This window comes from Globicephala melas, chromosome 4 (genome assembly GCF_963455315.2).
Source record: "Globicephala melas chromosome 4, mGloMel1.2, whole genome shotgun sequence".
Lineage (NCBI taxonomy): Eukaryota > Metazoa > Chordata > Mammalia > Artiodactyla > Delphinidae > Globicephala > Globicephala melas.
In genome coordinates, this window is record NC_083317.1 from 11,213,028 (window position 1) to 11,228,821 (window position 15,794).

Here is a 15,794-nt window from a genome sequence, read left to right on the forward strand (position 1 = left end):
AAGAGTTTAGAAACTCCATTATTCAGAGCAGGGTAAGTGGAAAAGACATTTCAAATAGAGAGTTTTCTTTAGGGGTGGAGGGATGTGGTCCTTCTCTCCTCTGGGAACCAGTATAAACATGCTTTGCTGGCTTCCTTTCCCAGTGAAAAACGAGAGGGCAAAGCACAGCAAATAAATTTCGTGGCCATCTCGGCATGATGGAGGGATTCTTATAACTAACTATAATCCACTCGCAGCTGAAATAATATTGCAAATGACTCCAGGCAGTCAGAAATGATCCCCAATTACAACCCATGTAAAATTCCTAATCTGTGTGCTGTCCCTTATAATTTCGTATAGTTAAACACATTTACAGAACAGAGAGAGCCGTAATGCCCCTCTGAAAGGATTTGAGTCTGGGGCACTGCAGAAAAGTATCTTACCCCCAAAGATCATCTTGTCCCCTCGGTGGGACATTGCTCATAGGAACAGCATAATCTAAATAAATCGCTTTTTCACAAAAGTAATGCACGAACACATGCTTATTGTAAACAGTTCCAAAGACACGAAGTGTCGAGATGTAGGGTAAAAAGCCCCCTCTCCCTACCCCAATCATTCTACTTCCTTTCCCAGCGGGGACCATAATTTTTAAAACCAAACCAGGCCCCACAGCAAGCTGGCCACAGAGCAAAGCAAATAAACAGGCTTCATTCCTCTTATGAAAGGGCCAAAATATACAATGAGATGGTCAATAAATACGCATTGCATTCCCCCTGAAGTCCAAGAGACACAGAAATAAGCAAGGTAATGTCCTTGTCCTCAAGGAAACTCAGCCCTGGGGGTGACTGGACATGAAAATTAAATTTAAAATAGCAAGCAACAAAGAATGGTCCTGCGGGCTGTGCCAACGGTGGAGAATGCAGCAACTCAGAAAATGAGATGCTCTCCATCCTGATGGAGGAAGGTTGTACAAGGACCTGGTCCTCCTTGCGCCAGGCTTCTATACGGCCAGGGAGGATGGGGCCATTATGTTGGGGACGTGTGGGCCAGCATGCCAGGTAAACACAGAGATGCTATGGAAGGTAAGTGTAGACAGTAGATAAGGTGGGAAGTAGGTTACAGAGGCCATGATGCCAGAGGGACAGGGGAGAAGCAATATGGAAGCTTGGGCTATGGTTTTTCACCTTTAAGGGAAAGGATCTACCAGTGTCTGTGGGGACATTCGGTCCAAATCCTCTGGCTAAATGGCCCTGGGTCAGCACGATCCATATTAACTGGGATCCTGGAGCTCCCGTCTACACAGAAGGCTTCTCCAGGGTTGGCCTGAATGTAGGAAATGGGAGCGTCATGGCCCTGGTGTCTCCTGCCAGGTGGGCGCACTTCCCTCAAGGCCACACTAGATTCTCCTGGGAAAATGAATCTAATCGTGTTGCCCTTATTGCCCACAATGGATGTGACCACAAGAAGGTTCTGTGGTCAGAGCACTTCGTCCTTGCCCTGCAGCCGATGTCTAAGCCCCCTCTTCTCTAAGCTGTGGCCCGCTATGGCCGCAACTGTGCTTGATGCTGGGATTCACTGATGAAGGAGCAGGACAGGCTGTTGTCCTGCAGGAGCTTCAGTCTGCTGGAGGCTGGGGCATCCCATCCACACTCTGGTCCTTGCTGATTCACAGGTACCTCACAGAGGACACCATACACCCTGTCATCCATCCCTGAGACCTCAGAGGTGCAAATCCTTAAGACTGGATTTTTTTGTTGTTGTTTTTTGCGGTACGCGGGCCTCTCACTGTTGTGGCCTCTCCCGTTGCGGAGCACAGGCTCCGGACGCGCAGGCTCAGCAGCCACGGCTCACGGGCCCAGCCGCTCCGTGGCATGTGGGATCTTCCCCGACCGGGGCACGAACCCGTGTCCCCTGCATCGGCAGGTGGACTCTCAACCACGGCGCCACCAGGGAAGCCCAAGACTGGATTTTGATGGGGGTCTAGAAATGCCAAGTGGGCACGGAGGCCTGTGGTGAGAGGTGGGGGAAATGCTACCGGATGGCACCAAAGAGCCCCTGAGCTATGTCCAGCTGAGCCCAGGCATCCCTCTGCAGCCTGTCCGGGGACTCATCAGGGCCTTCTGCTCAGCTGCACTCAGTCACAACCCGGAAGTTTAAAAGCGCCAATGTGGTTTCCAGATAAGCTTAATTGTCTCCCAAGAAGGAGAATCCAGCTACATGGGCTGCTGGGCAATTTAATGACTGTTGAGAAGTGGCGAAAATCAAATTACTCTCAGGGATAAATCATCTCTTAATTTTGCATCAAAAAGAATGTTAGTAATTTTTTTTTAATCAAAGGCATATCATTCATGGCTTTATAACCGATGTTGGAATTCCTGGCGTGCCATCAAGTGCCCCATGGTCTGCATTTGTTAGCTCATTCCTGGCCCCGTTTATGTCACCATCCTTGTTTTTCTTTCTTTCTGAGTTCCCGCTGTCAATGTGCTCTAACCTGCAGTATTTTAGGGGTCCTTACTAGCCGCCGTAAATAAATCTTTTGAGTACACAAGGCAGATCGGTGTGTTAGAAGTACAAACACATTTCTATTGCAGTATGAGGAAGGAGGCCATAGTGTTTTTTTTATATAAGTTTATTTATTTTATTTATTTATTTTTGGCTGCATTGGGTCTCTGTTGCTGCACATGGGCTTTCTCTAGTTGCAGAGAGCAGGGGCTACTCTTCTTTGTGGTGCACAGGCTTCTCATTGCGGTGGCTTCTCTTGTTGTGGAGCACGGGCTCTAGGTGCGCGGGCTTCAGTAGTTGTGACACGTGGGCTCAGTAGTTGTGGCTCATGGGCTCTAGAGCACAGGTTCAGTAGTTGTGGCGCACAGACTTAGTTGCTCCGCAGCACGTGGGATCTTCCGGGACCAGAGCTCGAACCCATGTCCCCTGCATTGGCAGGCGGAATCTTAACCACTGCGCCACCAGGGAAGTCCCAAGGCCATAGTTTTGATGAGAGGGATCTGGGAATATTTTCCAGAGGAGGAGGAATTTGAGTTGAGCTTTCCTCAGGCAAATGTCAGGGTGGGTGAGTAGGAGTTAGGGATCAGAGCAGAGGGGCAGTCGGAGAAAAGGGCTGCAAAAGTGGGGTGGTAGGGCTAGAAGGCAGGTGTGGAAGAGGGAAGCAGAGGCTGGGGTACCAGGGAGAACGGAAAGTTCACACGGATGCTACTCTGAGCTACATGGTTCCAAGTGCTGTACGTTCATGGACTCACGAAATCCTCCCCAGTAATCCTATGTGGTAGCCACTGCTGTTATTCCCCATTGAACAAACAGGGAAACAGGCACAGAGAAGTTAAAGTAACTTGCCAGGGACTCAGTTAATAAAAGGCAGAGGGGATCTTACCCCAGCGTTCTTTCTCTTGATCACTATGCCTCTCGCCTGGTGGAAGGGTGATGCATCAGTCAGCCGGCCTGCTGTAACAGAGTTCCACAGACTGGGCGGCTTGGACAACAGAATGTATTGTCTCACAGTTCTGGAGGCTGGAAGTCCAAAATCAAGGTGTCAGCAAGTCTGGTGTCTTCTGAGGCCTCTCTCCTCAGCTGGCCATCTTCTCGCTGTGTCCTCACATGACCTTTCCTCTCTGTGCGATCATCCCTGGCGACCCTTTGTGCCCAAATCTCCTCTTCTTAGTAAGGATACCAGTCAGATCGGATGAGGACCAAACTTGATGGCCTCATCTTAATGACCTCTTTAAAAGTCCCTTCTCCAAATTCAGTCGTATTCTGTGGTATGAAGAATAAGGGTAAGGGCTTCAACATATGAATTTTGGGGACACAATTCACCCCTAACAGGTGGGGAAGTACAGTCGAGGAGGCTCTGAACAATGTAGCTAGGTGTCTGGATTTTCGTCTTTGCTTGGGGAGCCAGGGAAGGTCTGGCTGTATTTTGGGAGGGTGTCTGTGGCAGCTGTGTGGAGGATGGAGGGGGCCGTGGCTCTCGAGTTTGGCTGCACGTCGGAATCACCTAAGGAGCCTTTAAAAAGCCTGGCATCCCCGCTGTACTGCAGACTCATCGAATATGACTGGCTGGGGTGCGACCCGGGTGTCCATGACTTGTAAACCTTCCAGGAGGTTCTGATGCGCAGCCAACGGTGAGGACCACGCCATGAGAGGGAAGCTTGCCTGGAAACAAGGCGCCTGGCGTGAAGAAGGAGTAAGACTCAGAAACTAGATCAGTCCAGGCACATGCAGGATGAGAGTGGCCACAACCGCTGAACCGACTCCAGCCCAAGGCAGCTCACTCACGCCACTTGTCCAAGGAGATGTGATGGCCGTAACCACAGAATGCCATCCTCTAAGGCCATCCACACCCCAGAGCCCAGAGAACCTCTGATGCTCTGTTCCCGGAGGCCACACTGCCACCACCACCTGACCCCCAACTCCAGGGCTAGAGCTTGTAAGATCAGTCTGCTTGATGCCCTCATTTTATGGATGGGAGAGCAGAGTCCAGAGATGGACGGTGACTTCTGAGATCAGGAATAAAACCTTTGCTCTTGCTGTCTTGGAAAGTGGAGACTCACAAGGAAACCACGAGCTTTTGAAAGAGTGGGGCTGAGGGTGGCCCATACCCATGGCTCTCCCAGTCCATTCCTGGATGACCCAGTTGAGAGGACACTCCTGTCCTCGGAGCCAGAGGCTGGTGGGGGTTGGTGGCAACCAGACTGGGTCAAGGCTGCCAGGTCTCCTCTGAAAATGACCCTGGCTGACCAGTCCCAGGGCAGCCCCAGCCCATGGGAAGCTCCGGACACCAAACCAGCCCTGGGTGGTCCACAGGGGCATGGGTGGACTTCTCATCCCAGTGGAACTTTCTTCACAAGGGTCTAAGAACAACCTGGTCCCCTGTGGTCTCTCCTAACTTGGCAAACTGACCCCACTGGAACACAAGAGACCACCCGAGCCCATGACATCTCGTTCTCTTTCTTAGCAACTGCAGAGATGCCCTCAAGTCCCTGCTTCCATGGAGCTTCCATTCTAGTGGAGGGGAGACATAAAACCAAACACAAAATCAATATATATTATTCAGGGTGGCGTAAGAATGGTGAATAATAAGTCTCATGATTAACAAGCTCATTTCCTGTTCTAAGGTCTTCTCACATGGATTTTTTTTTTTTTTTTTTTTTTTTGGCTGCAACCGCACAGCTTGCGGGATCATAGTTCCCCAACCAGGGGTCGAACCCAGGACATGGCAGTGAAAGCGCCACGCCCTAACCACTGGACCGCCAGGGAATTCCCTCATGTGGATTTATCTTTTCAGAGCGGTGCCTTCCCAGGTGCAGTTGGTGCAAGGCTCTAGGCCACACACAGCGGGGAGACTGGACACTGGGGTGCATCCTTTCCCTCCAGCCTCGCTGGGGATGAAGAAGTAAGCCTGCGGAACGACACGGGGGCAACACCAGACTGTCCACCACTGACACTTCTGAGCAACGGCCGAGAGTGAGGTACCGTGGGGAATACACAAGTGTGAGAGGTAGGGGCTGCCCTCCAGTTTCTAAGCAGATGGGGAGACTGGGCATCATTCAGTACTAAATACAAAGGCAGGTACCTTTGCTATTTAGTGTTTGTAGGTCTTCATGGGATAGGACCTGGCTCCCAAGAAGCTCACAGTCTGAGGAAGGAGGTACGAGTATCTCTGTCTATGCATCAGCTTCCACCCACTCAGCTTATGTACGGTAAGTAACTAGTATTCAGCAAAGAGCTCAGACATGGCGGGTTAGAGGGGCTGGCCAAGGCAGCAGAGAAAGGAGGGGTGAAGGTGGGCAGACACAGCAGGGAAAGATGGGGTGAGGGCATTCCAGCTGGGGCCCACCAGTGGCTTCAGCTGAATGCAAGAATCTTGGAGAGGTGGTGAGGAAAGTGTGGTGATAGAAGGCCTGGCTGCGTAAGACTCGACAGGCAGGGCGGGGCCGGTGATGGGGGTCCATGGACCCGAGCGCACATACCACCTCCCCCGGACATGCAGGCACACAGAACCCTGGGAGGAAGACGAAGCTCAGGGAGGTTGAGTCGTGTGATCTACAAGGCAGGGAAAGGCTCCACGTCCATGCTGTCTGCCCAGCCAGGATGCCACAGTGGGGACCAGTGATGAAAGTGGACCTTTCTTTTTTTTCTGGCTGCATCACACGGCATGCGGGACCTTAGTTCCCCGACCAGGGATTGAACCCGTGCCCCCTGCACTGGAAGCGTGGAGTCTTAACCACTGGACCACCAGAGAAGTCCCAAAAGTGGACCTTTCCGTCAAGTAATTTGGAGGTCAGAGGAGGCAGTTTTCAAGAGAGCCAGTTGGAAACCCACTGGGCCAACAGAAGCCCAGACTTCTGTTTAGGGTCATCATGGTGACCCAAAAGGTAGCAGAAGGAAATAGAAAGAACATTACACCAGGATGCTGGACACCAGCCTGGGACTGCACCTCTTTAAGCATCAGTATCTCCTCCTGGAAGCCAGAGTAGCTGCAGCCCCTGCACCCGCAACCCGTTCTGATGCCAGAAACGTGGAAGGTTTGTAGATGACAGAGGCCACTAATGGTGGTCCCGTCAGCAGCTCAGAAAGGAAGACCCTGGTTGGGGAAGGCTGAGCACAAAATGGGCAAACAGGTAGGAATAAATGATGAGAGGGCAGGGCAGGGGCTGCGCATGGGCAGGAGAAGGGAGCAGATCAAGCGGGGCCTCATGGACCAAATGCAAGATTTGGGTCATTATCCCAGGGACCTCCCTGGATGATTTTAAGCAGAATTAATTGGGTTTTTAAAATAGTTCTCTGCCCATGGTGTGGAGAAGAGGCTGGAAGATGGCAAGCATGGAGCAGGTACCGGGTAGAAGACTAGTGCATCCTTACGGGAGGAGCAGGAGAAACTCATCAACCCTTGGGGCCTTCGCACTGGCTGTTCCTGGGGCTTGGAATACGCTTCCCCTTGACGTTTGCATGCCGACTCTTTTTCTGCAGTCAGATCTCCACCCCTTCACGTTACCTCTCCAGAGAGGCCATCTGCTATAGCCCTGGCCTTCCGTCACACTTGTCCCAGGTCATCCACCACTAGCTGAAACGATTCTGCTTATTTGTCTGCTGGTGGCCTCTTCCCGCTCGGAGAGCAGGCACCCTGTCTGCTGGGGTTCTGCTGAGCCCAGCCTCATCGCCTGGATCCGTATTCCTCAGCTGAGATTCTCAAGGAAGTAGCGGGAAAGGAGGTGCTTGCTGGAAATCAGCATGCAGGCGGTGTCCTGAGCCTGTGATACAGTCAGGGGGAAAAGGGACGGAGAGGATGTACTTCTGCCCCTTGAGGATGCGGTAGGGTGAAGGTTCCTACAGGAGGTCACATCAGCGGGGGATTCAGATGCGTGGGGCCCTTCCCAAGGGGGCCTCAGAACCCCAAGGCAATGCCCCAGAGAGGAGAGGGGGCATCCTGGCTTTGCCTCCTGAGCTGGGGCAGACTGTAGGGCTTGCGGTCTGCTGGAGGCCCGGCAAAGAGGGCAGAGATGCCCAAGGCCCAAAGCTCTGGATCCTGAGAAGCATCTCAGGGTGTGCACAGGGGGGTAGGAGAGAATTAACCTCCAGTCTTCAAGTGTGCTGGGGGTGGTTGCTCTGGAGACAGTACCTTGGGGAAGCAGCCCCTAGTGATACACATCCCTTAGGCAAGCTACATGGTTGCTTAAAAAAACAACGAGCTTCTGGCATATTTGGGGGCTGAACGTTCCAATCTTTGCTGGCAAGAGAACACAAGGCCACAGAATGCAGTGATGAGAAATAAAGGACCCAGTGACTCAATGCCTGTGTGACAGGTTTATTGTGGAGCGCCGCATGGGCCTGCCAACACAGTCCACAGACGTGACATTTAAAAGCCTTGTGCATTCCACTGGCTCTGTTGGTCTCCCCACTGCCAACCAGCCGTGTGAAACCCAGGGCGGCTTCTCCCCCTCTGCCAGGGCATCTGCCGAGACTGTGGCCCAAATCCCAAATGTCCCTGCACGTTTAGGGAGCACAGGAAGGTGTTTGAAAAAGCTGCTTGCTTTGACATGGGCCAGCCTCCTGCTAACTGAGAAGGGCCCCGATTTGCGCACAAATGAATGAGACGTCTGACAGTTTTCAGGGAAGCTGTCCAAGCTTTTTTCTCTGAAATCCCCATCTGCAAAAGCGTGTTTTCTGAAAGTCTTAAATGCACACAATCCTGTGCTGTCTGGGTTTAATGCAAGAAAACAGGAAGCCAGTTAAATGGATTCCGTGATGCTCACCGACCAGGCACAGATGCCTTTTCTCCTCAGCAACAGTAACAACAAAGCTAATATCTATTGGGAGCTTACTATCTGCTAGGTGTTATTATTATCTCTCCATACGTAAACGAGGAAAATGAAGCACAGAGGTTAAGTAATCTGCCCACGACCACACAACCAGTGAGGGGCAGAGCTGGGATTTGAACCCCTGCTCTGAACTGCCATCTTCTATTGCTTCCTAGCCTCTAAAAGGGCCCAGGATACAGTTATGTGGATCCCCCACGCTCCCCTCTACTATCTACCCAAATAGAATGTTCCAGGGAATTCCCTGATGGTCCAGTGGTTAGGACTCGGCGCTTTCACTGAAGTGGGCCCAGGTTCAATCCCTGGTCAGGGAACTAAGATCCCACAAGCTGCACAGCACAGCCAAAAAAAAGAAAGAAAGAAAAGCAAGTGTTCCAAAATTTTAAGAGAAATGGAGTCAAATATTACACTAAACTTGTAGATAAGTTGTGTTATTATATACAGCGGCCAGGGAATGAAAATTGAGAAGCTACAGCAACACGTGTTCCTAGGTTGGTCCAGAGTGAGGGCAAGCCTGTGTCTTTGGAAAATCTGCCTGCAGTTGCAGTGAGAAGGACTACGGTTGAGGAAGCCAGTGGCGTCTTGAGCCCATGTGCTGAAAGGGGCAGGAATATGTTGGAATCCCTCCCTCCCATGGCAGCCCCAGGAGTGGGAGGACCACACAAGGGAAGGGGAACTCGCTCTCCATCTTTCCACAGATGCAGTCACTGATGACGTGGAGGTGGGTGGCTCTGAAGCCCTGGCAGAGATAGGGCTGCTCTTCTCAAATGCACAAGCCAGAGAGTCTGGGAGCTGCCTTTGAGAATGTCACTGTAGCTCCCAGACCGTCAGTGCCCTCAGCTACAAAGTGCAGGGCGTGTGCCCAGTGTTCTCCAAGACTTCAACCTCCTCAAATAATCCCGGGGGGCAGGGGGTAGCACCTCTGCATGTACCTGCGGCCACCGTAGACCTTTTCCTATGTGGGGCCTGGACTGCAACTAAGTGGACTGGGACCAAAGGGGACTGTGTGTGGCAGGGACCGAGGGGGGAAGGGGCAGCTTGGGGCATGTAAGGGGAGTCAAGTTGTTCAGTACTCTGAGTGAAGCAGCATCGTTGATGAAAAATGGCAGCTCAAAAGTGCCTTTCCCCCTCCTGTGTCAGGAGAAAATACACAGAGGAGACTCTGTCCAACTTTTAAAAACATGATGGGCTGGGTCAAAGGAAGGGATGCTTCCTCTTTGGAAGCTTGTGGCATCATCTGACATTATGTGCCAAGCAGATGTGGGAACAGTGGCTGTCAGCCTGTGCCAGGATCTTCGAGAGTGATACTTGTCTGCTTACTGGTGGTACTACGAGCTCACCATTCACCCACTATTACCAAGCTACTGACGTGGGCATTTAAGTCACCTGTAAATCATTGTCTCTCTTTGTCTGTCTGTCTGTCTGTCTCTCTCTCTCACACACAAACACACACACACCCAGTCTGCTGACAACATAAAATAATAACATCGTAGCTTCAAAGAGGTAGCATGCTTAACAGGAAGTTGCACTGATACAATTTTATAGCTGATTCTCATTTTCTACAAACAAAACCTTCAGTTTTTGTGACTCAAGTTATATTATTAAAAAATGACCAGGGAGTTTTCAGTGTCAAGAACAGACCCTTCCTAAGAGGCAATGGAAACCTTTGATATGGAATCACCACACACCAGGAAACATTTTGGAAGTCTGGTTTTTATGTGTGGAGTTTTCTTAAAGAAAGGCTCAAGAGAAGTTTGGCTGAAGTGAGATGTTCACATCAAGCTATCGTGATCCTTGACCTCATTATGTTTCCCTATCCTACCAGATCCAAAATATCAGACATTTTGAAGAAAGGGCTATTTTTCTGTGCAGTTTTGGGACTGTTGGCATTCCATGTCGTTTCCATAAAAATTCTCTTGGGTATTTTGGAAACTAAAAAGAATGAATAGGATTAACTTACAATTTTGCTAGAAGGAAAAATGAATATTCACTTTCTCTCATAAGTGATTTTCACTCTGCCAGGAAACAGGACTGACTGATTTGTTAGGCCTGTTCCCCAGATAAGACCCGGGCTGGCATGGAGACCTGGTCCAGACGCAGGGGAAGACGCCCTGGCATCCCGGTCCTCAGCCTCCTGCACTGACCAATGAGCGAGAGGCTTCAGGAGCAGCCCCTTCTAAGGAGACTGTTGCTCTCAGGAAGCTCACACCTAAAAGCGGAAGGGAACTGCAGAGACAGCCCGGCCTCTCCTCTCCTCTCCGGGGGTGATAGACTGCGACCCAAGAACCGGAAGTCGGTGCTTTCCTCTCATTCACTAGTTCCCGGTCCCACCCACTGGACAGGCATTCTTGAGCACCTACCCTAGTATGTGCCCAGAGATCATACAGTGTATTGGGTTGAACCACATGAAACTGCCGTTTTATAGGTCAGAAACAGGAGTACTGGCAAATACTTCATACAGTTAAACCCACCACTTCGAAGGTTTTCCTAAGCTAGTGTTAGCAGGTTTTTCTTCTGATGCCATCAGAGAAGGTGGAGAGGACCCAGTCACCACTTGCTAGGGGATCTGGGCCTAATTCCAGAACAGGGTGGACATGCAATGATGTAATACACTGTAACTTTACAGGGGAATGAATCCTTGCTTTAGATCGGCTTCTCCCAGATACCATTTTATGCAGAGGCAGCCTGGAGCTTGGGCCACGTGGTTGCCTTCAGCTTTCTGGGTCCTGCTCTGCATGGGCGGGGCAGGCGGACACAGGAAAGCACGTTGTCCTCTTCTTGTCCACGTGCCACTGGGGCAAAACTGTACCCAAAGTTCAGTCGCAAGTATATTCACCCAGAGCAACCAGGAGAGCATTACCCACAGCAGCCAGTGGGATGAGACCAGGGTTTCTCAACCTTGGTACTGGTGACACCTGGGGCCGGATCGCTGTGGCCCCAGGGGGACTGTCGCTGTGGGGGACCGTCCGGTGCACTGTAGGATGTTTAGCAGCATCCCCAGCCTCTACCCACTGGATGCCGTGGTCTTCCCTCCCTCTGGTTGAGGAGCACTGGGTCAGATGGCTACTCTACAATCCAGTGCAAACTGAATGATCTGGGAGGGGGAAAGAGCAGTTTCCTGGGGACCAACCTGTGTCAACAAACTCAGAACACAGCCTAGAGGGATGATCTATGGAGAGGGGCCTGGAGAGAGTTATAGAGAGTATTAGAGAGCATTACCCACCTTGGCAACTGCGTCCCTGCTAGCCGAGCTCAAGGCTGGAAACACTGACTTATACAGGTGAAGGGGTCCCGGCCAAGAGACCGCTCACAGGGGGGTGGGCTGGGGGACAGTGACAGGGATCTCTCCGCCCACCTCTGGGCCTCCGTGTGACATCTCTGCCTCAAACAGCCACTTCTCTTCCCGGCTTCATCCGGCTCCTACCCATCCTTCCGGTCTCAGCTTACACATCCCTTTCTCCTGGAAGGGTTCTCTGATCCCTCCCTTCAACGCCCTCCCCGCCCGGTCGGCTCTGGATGTCCTGCTCAGTGTTACCTGGCGTCCATATTTCTCCTAGCATAGAACGTATCACCTTAGCACACACACGCACACGCACACACCCACCCCACATATATTTATGTACAGATACTTATGCAGTAGTTTGGTTTTCTGCTTGTTCCTCCCATTAGAACATGAACTTCATGAGGACAGGGACCCTGTCTCTACTGACGGAGCAGCACGCTCTCCCCAGAACCCAGAGGGGCGTCCACACCCGATGGATCTCTCCCCCACAATATTTGGTGAACTGATGAAGGAAATCACTTTTCCACTGAATGGCAGGGGAGGACCAATAAGTGAAGTTCCTGAACGGAATCAAGCACGTGGTCATCGTAGCCAACAGTTCCATCAACGTGTACACCAGTCTGTTTCTGCAAAGGCAACGAGACTGGAGTGTGCAAGGCAGAAACGGATGGAGAACAACAGTATGGAAGATGTGAAAGTTTCCGTATTTACCCACATCTGTATGTTCAACAGACCCTTATCGTGATATATCTTTTGGACAAATGTTTTATACTCTGAGTCACATCACACACCTGCCAATGTATCAGCACCATGTACCAAAAGCCCAATGAGACAGTTAAGCACGAAGCTGGGTGGTAGTTCTATTCTTCAAAACCAGTATTATGAGGGTTAACTGTTTGCAGATTGATCAGGGAGGGGTGGGTAGCAGGGGAAGAGGGAGGGCCATTCAAAGAAGACTCAGTGAGGCTCTCATGGTGTCTGTATCACAATGGACAGCAGGCCACCTGCTCACGTCCAGTCTGCTTGTTCCCCGTCACCACTGCCAGCTTCCAACATCAAGAACACAGAGACATTTCCATCTAACTTTTATATGAAGAATTTAATTATCTATACACATAACTAATTCAAAAGTTGTATTACAGTTGTTAAAGCCGCAGGTTTATATATTTATATATTTTACATTCATATCCATGAAAATACTGACGCGCCAGTGAATGAGGGGGAGTCCTCGTTCTCGGCACCATGTGAGTGGAGAAAGACCTCTACACAATCGCCAGCATGGAATCCCCAAGGGGAGAGACGTAGAAACAGAAGTTCACTACTGTTAAAAAGTCATTAGTAGAACCGCTAGGTTGTGCTTGAGGCTCCCTGCCCCCCGCCCCATTTTCTGTGCTGTCGGCAACGGCGTTTTTATTGAGAGCTTCCAACTAGTGTTTAAAAGACAAACATGGCTTCAGCTACAACATATCCAACACATTAACGGACCATGAGCTCCATTTCATATTAATCTGTAGAAATTCCACAGTCTAGTTAAAAAATGTAAACATTGGAAATTAATTGCAGGGAGACTCCTATACATTCTTTCTTGTCAAGAAAATTACTTGTTCAAAATATGTCATTCCATGAAAAGTCACTGGAATAAAACTTGGTGTAACAGAGACTAAGGCGAGATTGTAGATATTGTTGATCGTAACAACCTCAGTGGTGTTGTCTACGGATTTATGGTATGAAAACACGCAAAATTAAAAACCCAAAACAGAAAACACCAACTCAACCAGATAAATCTGAGACCGAACAAAAACACAGGTGCTTTCTCGTGTGGCTACAAGGTCACTGTGCAAAATAAAATTAATGTAATGTGATTAGAGCATCATACAAGATAACAGCTTTTGCCATGGAAAGAACTAATTTCTTATGTACAGGATGTATTATTACATGCTCAACAAGGTACATCTGATACACACAAACAAGCACAAAACAGCTTCTGTTTAATTGGCCTCGTTCTACACGTCTTTAAAACAGATATACTGAACTCCTCTGTACTTCTATAGTAGGGGGTCAAAAACCCAAACGACACAATTTAGTTGGTAACACTGGACAAAATGAAAAAAATACATCGAGTCTCAGATTTATGGACATTTGGAACATTTTTTAATAGCACATGCAGCATTCCTTGATAGTGGGTCTTTTTGCAAAACCAAAATAGCAAAGAAGTAATTCACTTTTTTTTATTAAAAGGCTAAGATATTTATTTTAAAATAATTTGAAAACTATTGGAAGCACCTGTGCAAAGGTGGGGGGAAGTCAATTTGAGTCACTAGGAAAGCCACAAAAGGACCCACTACCCTGTGTATTTTTGTAATTTTTTTGCTTCTATCTGTGCAAGTAATAACTCAACATTGCCATCACATGCAACTAAGGTAAAATGAGGTAAACTGCTCTGCAGTGAGTTCTTCTACTCAGAAGGCAGTAGGTGATCATGCTGGAAGTCACATGATCAAGGCTGCATCTCCCATCATCCCTCTGGGCAGTGATATGGGATAGTGGGTCTCTTTGAGGACTTTCAAGCCTGAGGGGGGGATGGACAACATATGATTCCTAGAAAAAGGAGGAAAACAACACATAAGCAAAACAAAACAATGAGCAAAATTCAAGCTAGGAAAATGAGTCAGGCATGTAAACAGCATGGTGCCAAAATGATTAAAAAGAAAAAAAAAAGGAAAAGGGGGGGAGGGAAGGGAGGGGACATGCTACAGAAGGAATGATTTTTTTTTTAAAGAAACAAAACAAAACAAAAACCCCACGAGATAAAGTCTTGCATTACAGAAGGTCTTCAAAGAGACTGTTGCGAATGCAGCAATGGTCTAGCTTTAAGTTCTGCAAACAAAGCTCAGCAGAATCAGAGCAATGCTGCATGTTTCACCATGAGACACCAGAGAGGAGAGGCAACCGAGGCACCAGGGCACTTACATTGCTGGCTGGGGTCCATGTCTGTGGTCAGCTTCACGTAATTGGACGGGAAGAGCCCCACTTGCCCGTGGACTTCTCCTTTCCACCAGTCGGGGTCCTCCTTGTTGAGGACGTTGATGATCTGGCCCTTGTTGAAGGCCAGCTCGTCGTCATTCTGCGCGGTGTAATCGTACATCCCGATCACCTGGCACACTGCAGGAGACAGGCCAGGTGAGGGGCAGCGGCACACCTGCGTGGCTCGCGGGACGGGCTACCTGGGGGTATTAGGTACTCTCGTGTCTCATCTGTGTCCTTTCCGAAGAGGACAGAAGTAAGTGGAGGGCTCTGATGGGCTTTGTGTAGTGGGGGCAGTAGAGGAAGACGGAGGATTGAAAACCAAGACGACAGCAAAAATGTCAGACCAAGCCTTGAGTTTCTATAATATCTTCCTCTTTTACACGTTTAGTTGTCAGCAGAAAATGTACAGTGATAACTGAAAGCTTCCATGGAATCATTTCTATTTGAGTGCAGCGGCACTCCTTCAAAATGCTGACTCTGAACATTGGCCCAACTTCACACACAGCTGCATATCATGGGGACTTCACTGTTGCTCTTTATTTCTTTTGTTTTTTGTTTTTTTTTTTAAGGTGGAAGGTAATTATCATCTGACCTCCAAAAAGTTCGACTCTTAGTGAAAAGTAAAATCAGTGTTTTATTCTGCTGTACCTTTGTGTCTCAAAATTTTTTCTCAAAGAAACACACAATTTCCACATTCAAGAACAATTTTTCTTTTCTCATTTTCCCCTCAAAACTATAGGAGGTTACACTGCCTTTATGCCCTGGCATTTTTACACTTCAGATAAAGTTTGCCTAGTTAGGTTTTACCCCCAGTTAATCTTTCCTAACCAACCTCTATACAGTCTCAGGCTTTAAAGATGCTCCAGCTAATCCAATCACCTCAGCAAACTATTTCTGCGGGTTTTAACCAACCTGATGAAGGGGACGCCGCCAGGCCTCCCCAAGGGAGAGGAGATCCAGCTGGTACCACACTCCTCTGCCCACATGAGGCCACGGCTCAAGCAAAGGGGCCCAGCTGTGGTTGGGAACCAGTCACAGTGTTGGCCAGTCCTTTCATTTCTTGCAAAGGCTGCCAGGTTTTAATCTGATTTCGCTGGGGATGTACAGCATAGACATTTAACCACAAGGTACTGGAATGAAACTTCTGCATTTTCCACAAGTGCCACCCAAGCACTGAT

General features: G+C 49.4%; 1 protein-coding gene across 6 annotated transcripts in view; it reads right to left on the bottom strand.

Moving 5' to 3' along the window:
• Positions 1-15,794, bottom strand: part of ITSN1 (intersectin 1) — a 232,497-nt gene that overhangs the window by 38,092 nt on the left and 178,611 nt on the right. For 5 of the 6 annotated variants that reach the window (XM_060297829.1, XM_060297827.1, XM_060297828.1 and 2 more), the window contains one exon: positions 14,560-14,751. In XM_060297829.1, coding sequence (XP_060153812.1) covers positions 14,560-14,751 — 192 coding nt within the window. Of the gene's footprint in view, positions 1-13,571; positions 14,188-14,559; positions 14,752-15,794 lie in introns of those variants that run through there. The other variant, XM_060297831.1, reaches the window with a different exon arrangement.